The sequence below is a fragment of the Penicillium daleae genome (genome assembly GCF_028827525.1).
Source record: "Penicillium daleae strain IBT 16125 chromosome Unknown utg000005l_segment0_segment0, whole genome shotgun sequence".
NCBI lineage: Eukaryota > Fungi > Ascomycota > Eurotiomycetes > Eurotiales > Aspergillaceae > Penicillium > Penicillium daleae.
Window position 1 is genome coordinate 1,900,675 of NW_026623153.1, and position 12,301 is coordinate 1,912,975.

At 50.4% G+C, this 12,301-nt stretch overlaps 4 protein-coding genes across 4 annotated transcripts; 1 reads left to right on the forward strand and 3 right to left on the reverse strand.

Moving 5' to 3' along the window:
- Nucleotides 1-381: 381 nt before the first annotated feature.
- N7458_004941 (uncharacterized protein) lies at nt 382-2,256 on the reverse strand (the record flags this gene model as incomplete). The annotated part of the gene is made up of 5 exons (XM_056908323.1): nt 382-552; nt 605-1,649; nt 1,709-1,762; nt 1,817-1,863; nt 1,918-2,256. 5 exons carry the CDS (start codon nt 2,254-2,256, stop codon nt 382-384), a joined length of 1,656 nt encoding a protein of 551 aa, XP_056766941.1.
- Nucleotides 2,257-3,175: 919 nt separating this feature from the next.
- On the reverse strand, nt 3,176-3,693 carry N7458_004942 (uncharacterized protein; the record flags this gene model as incomplete). Its single annotated transcript, XM_056908324.1, has 2 exons — nt 3,176-3,361; nt 3,424-3,693. 2 exons carry the CDS (start codon nt 3,691-3,693, stop codon nt 3,176-3,178), a joined length of 456 nt encoding a protein of 151 aa, XP_056766942.1.
- A 481-nt stretch (nt 3,694-4,174) lies between these two features.
- N7458_004943 (GMC family oxidoreductase) lies at nt 4,175-6,233 on the forward strand (the record flags this gene model as incomplete). Its single annotated transcript, XM_056908325.1, has 5 exons — nt 4,175-4,578; nt 4,641-4,670; nt 4,721-5,591; nt 5,643-6,141; nt 6,190-6,233. The coding sequence occupies 5 exons, from the start codon at nt 4,175-4,177 to the stop codon at nt 6,231-6,233; spliced, it is 1,848 nt and encodes a 615-aa protein (XP_056766943.1).
- Nucleotides 6,234-6,350: 117 nt separating this feature from the next.
- Nucleotides 6,351-8,959, reverse strand: N7458_004944 (uncharacterized protein; the record flags this gene model as incomplete). Its single annotated transcript, XM_056908326.1, has 6 exons — nt 6,351-7,341; nt 7,399-7,562; nt 7,622-7,831; nt 7,892-8,358; nt 8,406-8,784; nt 8,855-8,959. 6 exons carry the CDS (start codon nt 8,957-8,959, stop codon nt 6,351-6,353), a joined length of 2,316 nt encoding a protein of 771 aa, XP_056766944.1.
- Nucleotides 8,960-12,301: the final 3,342 nt, after the last annotated feature.

Genomic DNA, 12,301 nt, shown 5'->3' on the forward strand with positions numbered 1-12,301 from the left:
GAATATATCGCTACTTGTTCCAAAATGGTGTCGCATGGGTCCATTATATCCTGTCACAAGGAGAATGTTGCTTAGGGATATTGTCGTGTCAGGGCTGGGTGGCGATATTGCCGATTACCAAAAGGTGGTGAGCGGAAACCGTGGTTGCATGAGAATTGCATGGGTGGTGATGGGTCAAGTCGACAAAAAAGGGTTGCCTAGGTATTGGAAGTTGGTGAACACTGAGCTGGTTTCTGGAAGTGAGACGAATAAAGGGTAATAACATGGCGAGTGGGAGGTTGTTGCACTGGGTTGTTGCTGGCGCAGATTGGGTAGCGGGAGTGGTTTTGGATTATTGTGCGTGCGTGTCGCAATGGGAGAGGGCGGCCGTTAGTGGCATGATTACGCAGCAAGACCTTTGGCAGACTTTTCAGACTCCACGATCTCGCTCTCGGAGATATCGTCCGCAATGGCTTCGGTGACGGGGCCAGTGTAAACTGCACGGCCACGAATGTACCAGTAAACCATGGCGAAAAGTAGGACAGCCACGAGGTAGACACAGGCATAGTTCATCTGAATTCAAATTAGTAAACCAGAGAGAGATTGATGGGATTTTGATACATACGCCTTCCGCGGTGACCGGCATCGCAGTGGGGAGAACAAAAATGATGCTGACGAACAGAGTCCACAGACACGCCCAGATGTTGACAACGGTGCTGAAAGGACCCATGTGCCAGGGACCAGGCTGGAATTTGCCAAAGAACAGCTTGCACAGAATTGGAATGCAGTAGCTCCAGTCCAAGGCAATAGCACAGACCGTGAAAACACCAGCAATGGCTGTGTAAGAGCCAAGACCAATCAAGTTGATGGCGATGCAGAAGAAGACAGACATCCACACAGCGTAGAGGGGAGTTCCAGTCCAAGGAGCAATCTTAGTCCACACGTTGGAGAAAGGCAACAAGCGGTCGCGAGAGAAGGCGAAAACAGTTCGGCCGAGGGCCTGCATGGCAGTGAAGGTCACGAACTTGATGATGATCAGACCCGCAATCGTGAAGAACATACCACCGCCCTTGCCGAGGCTGTTATAGAAGATTTGGGCGACAGGCTGGGCCATGGGCGAGGAGAGGATTTCGTCAGGGTTGCCCATACAGAAGCAGAGCACAATGTTGAACAGGAAACCAGCGACATAGGTGAACAGCATGGCGAGAGAGATCGCCCAGGGAGCCTTGAGCTCGGGAGTGTTGATCTCCTCGGTAATGTGGGCAGTCGCATCGTAGTCGGTCATGGTCCAGCTGACAGACAGGAAACCGAACAACCAACTGAAGCCAACAGGTGTCCAGCCACTCTCCGACTTGACCTCGGTGAAGACGTAGCTCGCGCTATGCTTATCCTTGGTCAAGACTAGTAGGGCGATCGAACAAGCAACCAGAACGCAGACGTGGAAGATGACATAGGATTTAGTCATCTTCTCCATCCAATAGGTGGAAAGAGAGTTGACGACACCGGTGATGACGGTTAGCGCAGCCATCACGCCGACAGTGGTATTCGTCGTAATTTCATAGTTGAAGTCACGGCTCATGGACACAGCGGCCAGAAGCATTTGGGCGGCGCCATATTCGGATGACGCAACACCGGCCACCTGGCCGAGAAGGTTGAGCCAACCAGTGAACCTGTACCAATATGATTAGTACGATGACACCCAAAGAGCAACTTATGAAGGCGATTTTACCAGCTAATGGAGGGAACCCAGGCGTTGGGTGCGAGACGGGAGATAGTGAAGTATCTAGATGCCTGTCAGAACTAGACTTCCAATTGGATGATAACGCGGAAGACTTACAATCCTCCAGAAGTGGGATAAGCAGAAACCAGTTCGGCAACGGAGCACTAGAGCTGCTATCAGTCATATTCTCTCGGGAAAAGTCATTGGTAATTACTTACAGCAATGCACATGCACCCAAAACCAGAGACGAACCAACACCATACAACCGCACTACTGCCACCGGCGAGCAATGGGTACGACATGGTGGTCATGATGGTGGCAAAGAGACCACTAATGCTGACTGCGAACGAAAAGGTCGACAAGTACCCAAATTCTCTCTGGAAGACTGGGTTATAGCCGAACCGGGTGGCCAGTTCGGAGTCGTCTTGGGTGAGGTCGGCGACCGCGACTTTTCGGTGCTGGCCATCCGGGCCGACGATGTCGATTTGGCGACCTTCATGATGGCGCTGGCGAAGCTGGCTAGTTTCAGCAACCTCTTTGGTGTTCATGTCCGCCATGATTGTGGGTTACGATGAGGATATGGTCAAAGGCGCGAGAGAGATCCGCGTATAGATAAAGTAGAACGAGAAAGAAGCAAAAAAAGCGCAGAAAAAGCAAAGAAGATAAATAGTCGCGGCAAACCGACAGGCATTTCGCACTGGTCTGTCCGCCTGCGTGCCCTTTCCCGTCCGCAACGCCTCATTCGTCGCAATCAAGGCTTTAGTTTCCGGTAGCAGACCTCATTGGTGCTGGTAGGAATTGCCTGCCCACTTAGCGACCGATGCCATCCTGTTCACTCGTCAGCCACATGGTCAACCAGAAAGTTAACTAACCTTTAATAAGCGGGCAAGTGGACCCCCCGCTAAAAGCTTGAGAGATGCCGAGTCCGCTGATTGGTGACTGGTTATCGCTTGCTAGGACCTTCCCCATAGCGGCATGGCTTCATCTGGGTAGGTTTCAGAAACGAGCGCCTCAGGATGGCGGCGTTCCCCATGAGCCCTTCTCTTTGCGCCCCGAAAGTCTTTTCCTCGGAACGCCCGTGAAAGGGAAAGATGATCTCGTGAGAGGAGCAGTCGTAGTTGCGCGATGGCCATCATTCTGACAACGCTTGGCAACGAGCTGAAGTAACCGGATGGAGTAAGTAGGTTAACTATCTGCAATCACACAGTCAGCATTCATATGCGGTTGCACCTGCGATAGGAAACAATGTCTCAAAAGGGCAGTTTCTAGTCAAAATCTACTGATACATTCAAATTTCAATGATGCTTGTTTATTCCGACCGACAAATTGCTATCCAAATCCAATGACATCTGGAAATTGCACGTCCCCCGAGAATACCCGTCGAACACATTTCCAGTAGATATGATGAACAGACTCAACTTGCAATTGGTTGCACACCTCTCAACACGTCTGTCAAAAAGACCAGGCTCCGGACAATCACAGCAGGCGCTTCAGGAGGACCCGCAGGACCTTGTCTTGCTTTGCCCATTCACGGGGAATCAGTTTGGCCGATTTCTTAGAGTATTTGGCCAACTGGGAGACGTTGCAGAATCGTGTGGGCATTTCGTGAGTCTCCCAGCATTCAAGCAAGTCGATGATGTTCACGTAGATGCAGGAAAGGGCCTGTGCACATGACAAAAGGTAAATTAGATTGTGATCTCCGACCAATCAAGAGAACGACCCACCTTCTTGCACTGACGGATCGAGGTAAACTCATCGCCAAGGCCAACCTTTCGGCACATGACCTGCCAGGTCTCCAGGTTACTGATGCGGCTTCCGATGAGGCGGTTGTATTCATTCCCCATGCACCGGTTCCAGTTCTTCGTCCAGGTCTTGGAACCAGGGCGCCAATTGCGGGCCTTGCCTAGGCGCTTGAACTCGTTGCTGATTGGCGAATCCGGATTGCAGTCGAAGTCAGGGAACTGGTCGAAAAAGGAGACGACCTGGACAGCCATGATAACTGGTAGGTACACCGTGAGCGAATCTGCAATGACAGTTGACAGGTCAGTCAAATCTTGATGAAACATCCGACAAGGGCGAATCTGAAGATGCGTACGTTTGAGGTACAACGGCAGGAAACGACAGTATGCAGACGAAGCGTCCAGGAGATGTCACAGTTGACCGACGGGGAATATGACCGGGTGAGAAAGGAGGAAGAGAGAAAGAGGATGAGAGAGGTCGTAGCAAGGCAGAGCGAGAGATGCTTGTTCATGCAAACAAACTCGAGCCCGACGCACCTTCCAGCTTCACAATTAGGAAATAGCGGATGTTCCCTGTTTGTTGATTTTCCAGTCTCTATATACAGCAAGAACGACCTGGTCAAGACTGCCCACAATGAGCCAGCACTAAATTGATATAATGCGACGTCCATTTCCTGTGGTAACCTCTGATCTATATCCATGTCTGGAATATTCCACCTACACCCTTTGAGTCATAATGTTGTTCTTGACGGTGCTGCGGCTACTTGCATCAACCGTGTTTGCAGCCATTTGTGGGTGGTCATCATTGCCTCTCTGCACTCGACTTGGCAATGTCTTCATGATATGGCCACCACCCCCATGGGATGCGACTTACGACTATGTGGTCATTGGAGGCGGTACAGCAGGCGTCACAGTGGCTTCGCGCCTGGCCCAAGAGGGATTCCACGTTGCCCTTGTCGAGGCTGGAGGCTACTACGAGTGGTTGCATCCACTCTCCAAAATCCCGGGTGCGGCAACAATTGGAATTGGGGCTGACATCTCCACGGCATCCTCGGTGGACTGGAGGTTTGTTGCTGAGAAAGTCCCTGGAGCCAACTATCGGAATATTCATTATCCTCGAGGGAAGTGCATGGGAGGGTCGTAAGCGATGTGATGTCTTCCTTGTCTTCACAAGCATCGATCGCTAATCTGATACCTTCTAGATCAGCGTTGAACTTTATGATATATCAACGGTTGGTCTGCTACCACATGGGCGCCTGGCAAATTCTGATCGTTCTCACAGTCCCTCCAAAGGCGCAATGAATCAATGGGCCGAACTGGTGAACGATCCCAGCTATAAATTCGACAACATTTGGCCATATTTCAAACAGACTATAACCTTCACTGCCCCAACCTCTCGATCTGACAGTACCAGAACACCATACAACGGGTCGGCCTTTGAGGATTTTGGTGAGCCGCTGCAGGTTTCATATCCCCAGTATGCAATGCCTTTCTCCCGCTGGGTCCGCAGGGCGTTGACCGCAATTGGCATTCAAGAGGTTGAGGACTTCAACAGCGGTTCACTCATGGGGCACCAGTTCTGCTCCATGACCATTCGTCCAACGGACGCATCACGAAGTAGTTCGGAGACTGCCTTCCTTCAATCTCCCCAGGATTTGGAAACACTGTCTATCTACGAGAAGACACTGGCGAAAAAGATTTTATTTGATTGGGGAAATCGAGCTCACGGTGTGAGAGTCCACGGGATGTGGGATTACACATTATGGGCCACCCGTGAAGTCATTCTATCTGCAGGGGCCTTTCAGTCTCCCCAGCTGCTGATGTTGTCGGGAATCGGCCCTGAAAGTGTCCTTCAAGAGCACGGGATCAAGCCAATTGTGACTCTATCTGGAGTTGGGCAGAATATGTGGGATCATATCTTTTTCGGTCCATCCTATCGGGTTGCTGTTGATACATTCTCTCGGATGGCTCAGAATCCAGCTCGACTGGCCAGTCAGGTGGCAACTTATCTATTCTCTCATAATGGGATGTTGACGAACCCTTCGACGGACTATCTCGCGTTTGAGAAGCTTCCGGACCGGTCAAGGTATACACTGACTGACCAGGAAGAGGAAATTCTCTCTTGGTTTCCCAAGGATTGGCCCGAGATTGAGGTGAAATTTCTGTGAGCAATTGAGTTTTCAATGGAACTAACCTTTTGTCAGTATCTAGCAGCCTCTGCCTTTGTCGGAAATTTCTCAAATCCTTTTTTCCAGCAACCCCGTCATGGTCAATATGCCTCCATCATTGCTAGCATTGTTGCTCCAACATCTCGTGGCAATGTGACCCTTCGCTCTGGCAACGTGGCCGATCTCCCAGTGATCAATCCAAATTGGTTGGATACAGAGATAGATCAAAAATTGGCCGTGGCAGCATATAAACGGATGCGCGACATGTTTCGAACTTCAGCAATGAAGCCTATATTGCATGGGCCGGAGTACTTCCCAGGGCTTGAGTACCAAAGTGACGAGGAGATCTTAGAGCTCATTAAAAGCACGCTGATGACTATTTATCATGCATCTTGCACATGCAAGATGGGCACTCGGAATGATAGCATGGCTGTCGTCGATCATCAGGCGAGAGTTTTTGGTGTCACGGGGCTGCGGGTGGTGGATGCGAGCGCATTTCCATTACTTCCACCTGGTCATCCCCAGTCAGTGGTTTGTAAGTATTCCACCAATGTTAGAGAGAAGTGATTCTGATATTTTCCAGATATGCTTGCAGAGAAGATCGCAGCCGACATCATCGGGTCATAGCGGAACTAGAGAACTGAGAACTTGTCAAAGAATATGATTATGCAGGCCAAGCGGTCTTGTACGATATTGTTTGTGAAGAATCGAATCCTTAATGAATGAGTTCTCAAATTCCACCTATCACCACGTCTCTTCTAAATACATCTGGTTCAGCGTATCAAACATATTGTAATCACTCGGCAGGCAATCAGGCGAGAACGCAAAGCCATGACCACTGGCAAAAAGCTCTGCGGAGTTCGGAAGATTCTGAAGCAAATCCATATTAACCCCATCAAATGTAGGTCCAAATTGTTGACCCAGGACATTTTCAGCGTAAACAGGTATCTGATTTTCAGGCCAACGCGGAATAGGATCCTCGATAGTAAGGCTTTTCGGGTCAAAAAATGCATCAAACGCCTGGATGGGGATTATCCCAGATACCAATGCCTGATTCGAATCCATTGGCTGGGTTGCAATAGGACATGGAGGGGGGCAGTAATCGCTCGGTGGAGATGGTATATGCTGTCCAAAGCGATCACAGTAAACTTTCTCCAAGTTCCGACCTATGCGCTTTGCAATGTTCCAGGAAGTAGACAGCTCCCGTAGAACCTGGAAGAACAGCCCCGCTGCTGCATGCGGTGAGAGTGTTCGGACACTTTCTTCTGGGGGACTGGGTTTGCCATAGTTCTCCAGAGAACAACATTTCTCGATGATGATCAATGCTGCAGATAAAGTGCAGTACGTTGCCGTTACCGGGCTGAGTTTGAAACTGCCAAATGTCTGTCGGTATTTTTGGGCGACAGAGATCATTGATCGTATTGAAGCACAGCAGGCCGTTAGTGCCTTTTGAGACGTGGGGTTTTCTGGCGATGTTTCGTGTTGTTCGGAGGACTTGTTTGGTTCTTCGTTCTTTGGTGGTGGGTTACCGCTGAGGAAGGGGCCACATAGGAGGAGGAATGTGGTGTGATAGACCATGTAGAGGGTATAGGTATGGGCGAATCGTGACGGCCCGGATGGTCGTTCAATTTTCAGTTCGGAGGGTAGGTCGTAGTACCAAGTTTTGAGCTCGAGGACGCAAGAGTCGAAAAAGGCGGATCGATGATGGGCGTGGAGTAATGGCTTGGGAGACCACCTGGACGGACGAGTCAGGTTGAAAGTCATGAGCGGGAAGGGACAAAATTCGACTTACAGAGATAGAAGAATCTTCTCCAGAATCCGGCACAGATCAATCATAGCCCGGTGTAGCTGTACAACGGTTTTCTGTGATGCACCCCGTAGATTACCATCTGCGGATGGCAAGTGCATGTCAGAGACGCATTGGAGAAAGGGCTTTTTCACTGCGCCTTGAGACTCCTATTGAACACATGAGAATCACAGATGCATACACTTGATTAACCTCGCAAAGGACTCACCAACAACGTGCATACTCGCCCAGTATAACTAGCAGACAGCTTGTCATGACAGTACAGAGCCCAGTAAATCTGCCTCCGCAGCTCAATCTCGATGGCTGGAAGAGCTACGGCTCCCGCGAGAACTGCCGGGTCCATATTGAAACCCATGTCAAGAGCAAGGCGGTTGGCCATTCCTTGGTGAAGCCAACCTGCAGCGTCTGACCCCATTGCCTGGAATTTCTCACCGTTAACTTTCAAACGCTTTCTAGAGACTCCTTTAATCAGACTTACAATATAGACCGAGCCCATGATGGCTAGAGACTGAATTGTCGTAATCTTCGGCCATCGTAAATCATGTTGGACCAACTTTTCAGCCCTCTCAATGAACCTCTTGCCCGCTGTATTTGAATCAGTCGGATCGGATCGTACTTCAATTCGGTCGCAGTATCTTGAGCCTAACGCGAGAATGCATGTCAACAGCAAGGGGCTTGAATATCGACCGCCACCGCAGGCTAAACTGTCTCTAAAGAGTTTCTCATTCACCACTTGAAACCATGGCTGTTCCCATTCAAAGTACAGATCGATCAGGTGGGCTTGAAGTTCTTCTGAAATGCAGCTGTCACAAAGAGTATCCGTCTCAAGTTGAAGTTGGGAGTCATTTTCTTGCGATGGAATAGCGGAAGATTCTGAATCCGCAGTATAATATCCAGTGCAGTAGGCGTCGATTTTGCAAGCTTCCTCGCTGGGTGAATCTGCATCTTATCAGTATATTCTCGCACACGTTAATCGGTGAATGTTGGCGTACCGTTTCCTGTTGACCGAAATAGCAATCGACCACTAGACGGGCCAAAATATCTGACTTCACCATCTTGATCAAAGTTCAGAGACTCATCCAGGGTTAGTGCACCATCGAAGGTCAGACACAAATCGTCGACATTTGAAGCCGCTGCACCGCTAGAATCAGGTGGTTGGCCTGGGGAGTCATTCGTAGCCGACAACTGGGCGATCGAAGCATCTGTATCGATCCCATGGGCATGAAGGACACGCTCAAGGAGCTGAATCCGATTCCTCAGCATCACCACATATGACTTGGGAGCAGGCTGCCGCCCATCTTCCGCTGTGGAATACTGGCAGCGCACCCCTCGGTCCAGACACCGAGAACAAGTCGGGCGAGCCCCGTCACACTTTAAGACCAATCTAGTCAGACAGATTTCACAAATAGAGAGGTAAGGAGTGGATCTAATTAGACATTACCTTGGCTCTGCGACGACGACATTCCTCACAGGCTCTAGAGGTATACTTTCTCCCAGGCCGAGTACGTCGGGCGGCAGAGTCATCCACTGGCGCTTCGGGTGGCATTTCATCGAGATCCAATCAATTGACCAGGCCAGATGCTACTTTCTAGATGAAAACCTCCCCCCATAGGGCTAGAACTCGATGGCTGAATCGATGGAATGGATGGCAGGCTGGCATTACAAAGCAGAATGCCATGGTCGACACCTAAGAAAGGTGGCAACCAGTCCCGCTTTAGATACCTGAGGTATCATTTTATGCCTTGTTGCCTGAGACATCCAACCTGACCTCAAGACTATGGAAGCATTTAGCTATTAGGTTTCCTAGCGAGAGTTTAGTCGTAGTGAGCAGTGTGGAGCTAGTTAGTTAAGTATAGCAGTGGTATTACAGCGTTCCCAACGGTGTACGGTCATACAACCTGAAGTGCTTGGTTACGGATGTGAAACGGCATCGGATATTGAGCACCGAGGGAGCCCCGTTGCGTGGGATAAAACACAATGCGGCAATGAAAATGAGGAATCTCAACTCGAGATTGTCATGAATGCTACTTAGGTCTACTTCGAGCCTGTGATCTAACAAATCAAGGGTTCTGAGAGATTCAGGTCTAACTTGACCATACAAGCTCAATAGAAAAGCTGATCGCATGCCCCCGCTGAAAATATATCACGGCGCCCAAGACGCTAAGGAATCTTCGTCTGGCTCCGCCGGACAGCCCTGGAGAGAATGAATACTTTTCCAGATTTAGCGGGCAATCCACTTTACTGATCTGCTACTGTACATTTAAAATGTATTCGACCAGATACAGTAGGTGCAAAGGTAATTGGACAATACCCCGACCTTCATTAGTGGTCTAGTCACCTGTCTAGCTTAATCAGGAAAGTCTTGGCCTGCTCTTGGGATAACCCCCCTTGATTCGATTGGGGAATGCCTCTCCTGGAGGGCTGGAGGGGGATTTCCTCTTCTGACAAGGGCCCAAGGACCATGATGGTGGGTTCACCATCAGCCAGATTACGTCCTATCAGATAATCAGACCGTGGACAGAACGGAAACATACGGGAGATATTGCGTAGGTCCCTACGGTTGACAGTTGACCATCTAGCTTATCAGATGTGTTTCCCACGCCATACCCGACGGTTGCACTGGCACACATAGCCAGGATCGCCGGGTCCCTGGTGCACGGAATATACCGTTGGCCGGCCATTGGCACCAAGCACCAAGCTCGACAACTGCAATACGACATATCCTCCTCGCACCAGCATTGGCGTTATTCACACCCAGTACGTAATCGATCTTCCAGACAGAACTTGGCCCGTCCTCCTTCCTGCCAGGCCCGCTAATGCATTCCACGGCCCCGCGAGAGGGCATCGTTCCCGCCGATCACACGAGAGTCATGCAAGACGGCTGGGGGTGAGTCTGTCTGATTGGGCACTGGTCGACGGGTGCTTGGGAGGTGCGTGGAGCGCAAAGAGGGAAGCATAAAGTTTACTCGGGGAGTAAATCATCGCAAGTCCCAAGTTGGCTGGTCTGGGGTACAGCCAGTCATAATGAAGGAAGGAGGAACACCAGGACGGCGCTATCTCTTTGGTTTACCTCGGAGGAGGAGCATATTGGACCAGGCCAGGAGGCGGGTATTGGCGAGGATGAGATCATATTGGTATCCATGCGATGGTGCAGGTTAGGTAATGGCGCGCTTTGTATTGAATCCGCTGAAAAGAGTTTTGAGGCCCAACTTTTTGAGGTGAATCATCAGGTGATCATACCCCGCAAACCGGGGATCGGAGGATGAAGAAAAAACGGTGGAGACGCGGATCGACCACGGTCCACTGAAAGTCTGAAACCCTCCTCGAACATACTTGTTTGAAGATGTGCTCATCATGAATGAATAATCATCCCATGTCAGATGGCGGGTCAGGAATCGCAAGGATACCGGAGATCCTTTCCCAGTCCTCCTGATCGGCCAAAACTGCGGTCTCCCAGAGTCCCAGTAGTAGTACTGTAAGCGGAGTACTCCCATCCTAAACCGAGATGGATCACGACGAACCAGTCAGGAATCGCAGGATAATACACTTCTCATGCTTGTCGTGCCACTATCCGGCCAGTGTAACGGGGGTGCAGTCGGGTCCACCCCCAGTGCCGGGTTTCTCTTGTACATACTTTCTGCCTTTCTTGATCCCGAGCCGAACGGAGACATTGCAGGCAAATAGTCGATACAGTCATTCTGCACGGTCCACAGATCTCCAAGAAAAAAAATAGACCTCGTGCCTTGTGACGGAAGCCAGTCTCGTGTGTGTGGTGTGGGGGAGGTCAGAAAACGCCAGGAGTCGGCGGTGGCGTCCAGTGGGTTTCGGAGCGGTGATGGGGGGGGATTCTTTTTCCTTGTGCTGGTTTCTTTCTTTCTTTGGTTTTGCATGCTAGCGTGGGTACAATGCCAAAATGACCTCCCAATGGGCTGCACGGCATGAAGGGATCGGGGCTGGGCCATCTATTTTGGATTGGAGAGATGGAGGGCTTATGGAATAATGGGCTTTGGGGGTCTGTTCTGGCTGGAGGGCAGACCCCCAAGTGGTCGTAGTGAACAGGCTTGCGGGTAACTCGGGATTACGAGAGACACTAAAAGATGAGTCGATAGTCGCTGCGATGGTTAATAATTGGTTGAGTTTCTTTGCCCTTGTCCCTTCTCCTCGTTGTCTGCAAAGGGGGTACAAGGCAGGGATGATTGCATAGGTCGGATTGTTCCGAGTCACAAAGTACACACAGTACCCAGTACCCGGTACACAGTCCTGATACCATACGTACCTCCTATGCTACGCGGTGCGTTCCTAAGCGACAGATCACCAAATCTAGACGGGAGTCTGAACATATATCCAATCCAAACAAAAGTACCATACTTAGCCAGGAGCCTCCCACATCGTCGGATCCAGACTCGAAGCCATCGAGGACTAGCCTGGCAAAGCACATCAGCCCATCTGCAGGCGGGGAGGTCATGTACAGACAGCACCAGATTGGATCAATCCACGTCATGAGCAAGGGCGGTCGTCCACGCAGAGTTCATGATAGGGTTTCCCCCTCCTCTCTCTCTTAGCTTTTTTTTTTCTCGTAACACCAGAAGCATGGAAGGTCGACTGGTGTCGTATTCTGCTCGATGGTGGAGTTGATAGCATTTGTATGCGTGGTACAATATACGGTGCTAATTATAGAGCCAACCAGGAATAAAACTGTGCAAAGAATGGGAGAATTAGCAAGACTTCGACAGATAGCAAGTTCCTCTCGAGGGGACCTCGAGAGTCCCAAGTAGATCGTGGATGCTAGCGGGATACAGTCACTCACAAGAGGCCAAGGCCAGCAGTAGTAGTTGGGCGACCGTCAGTGCCTCAAGTTGTGGTCTTTTCTCGCCCAATCACCGTCCTC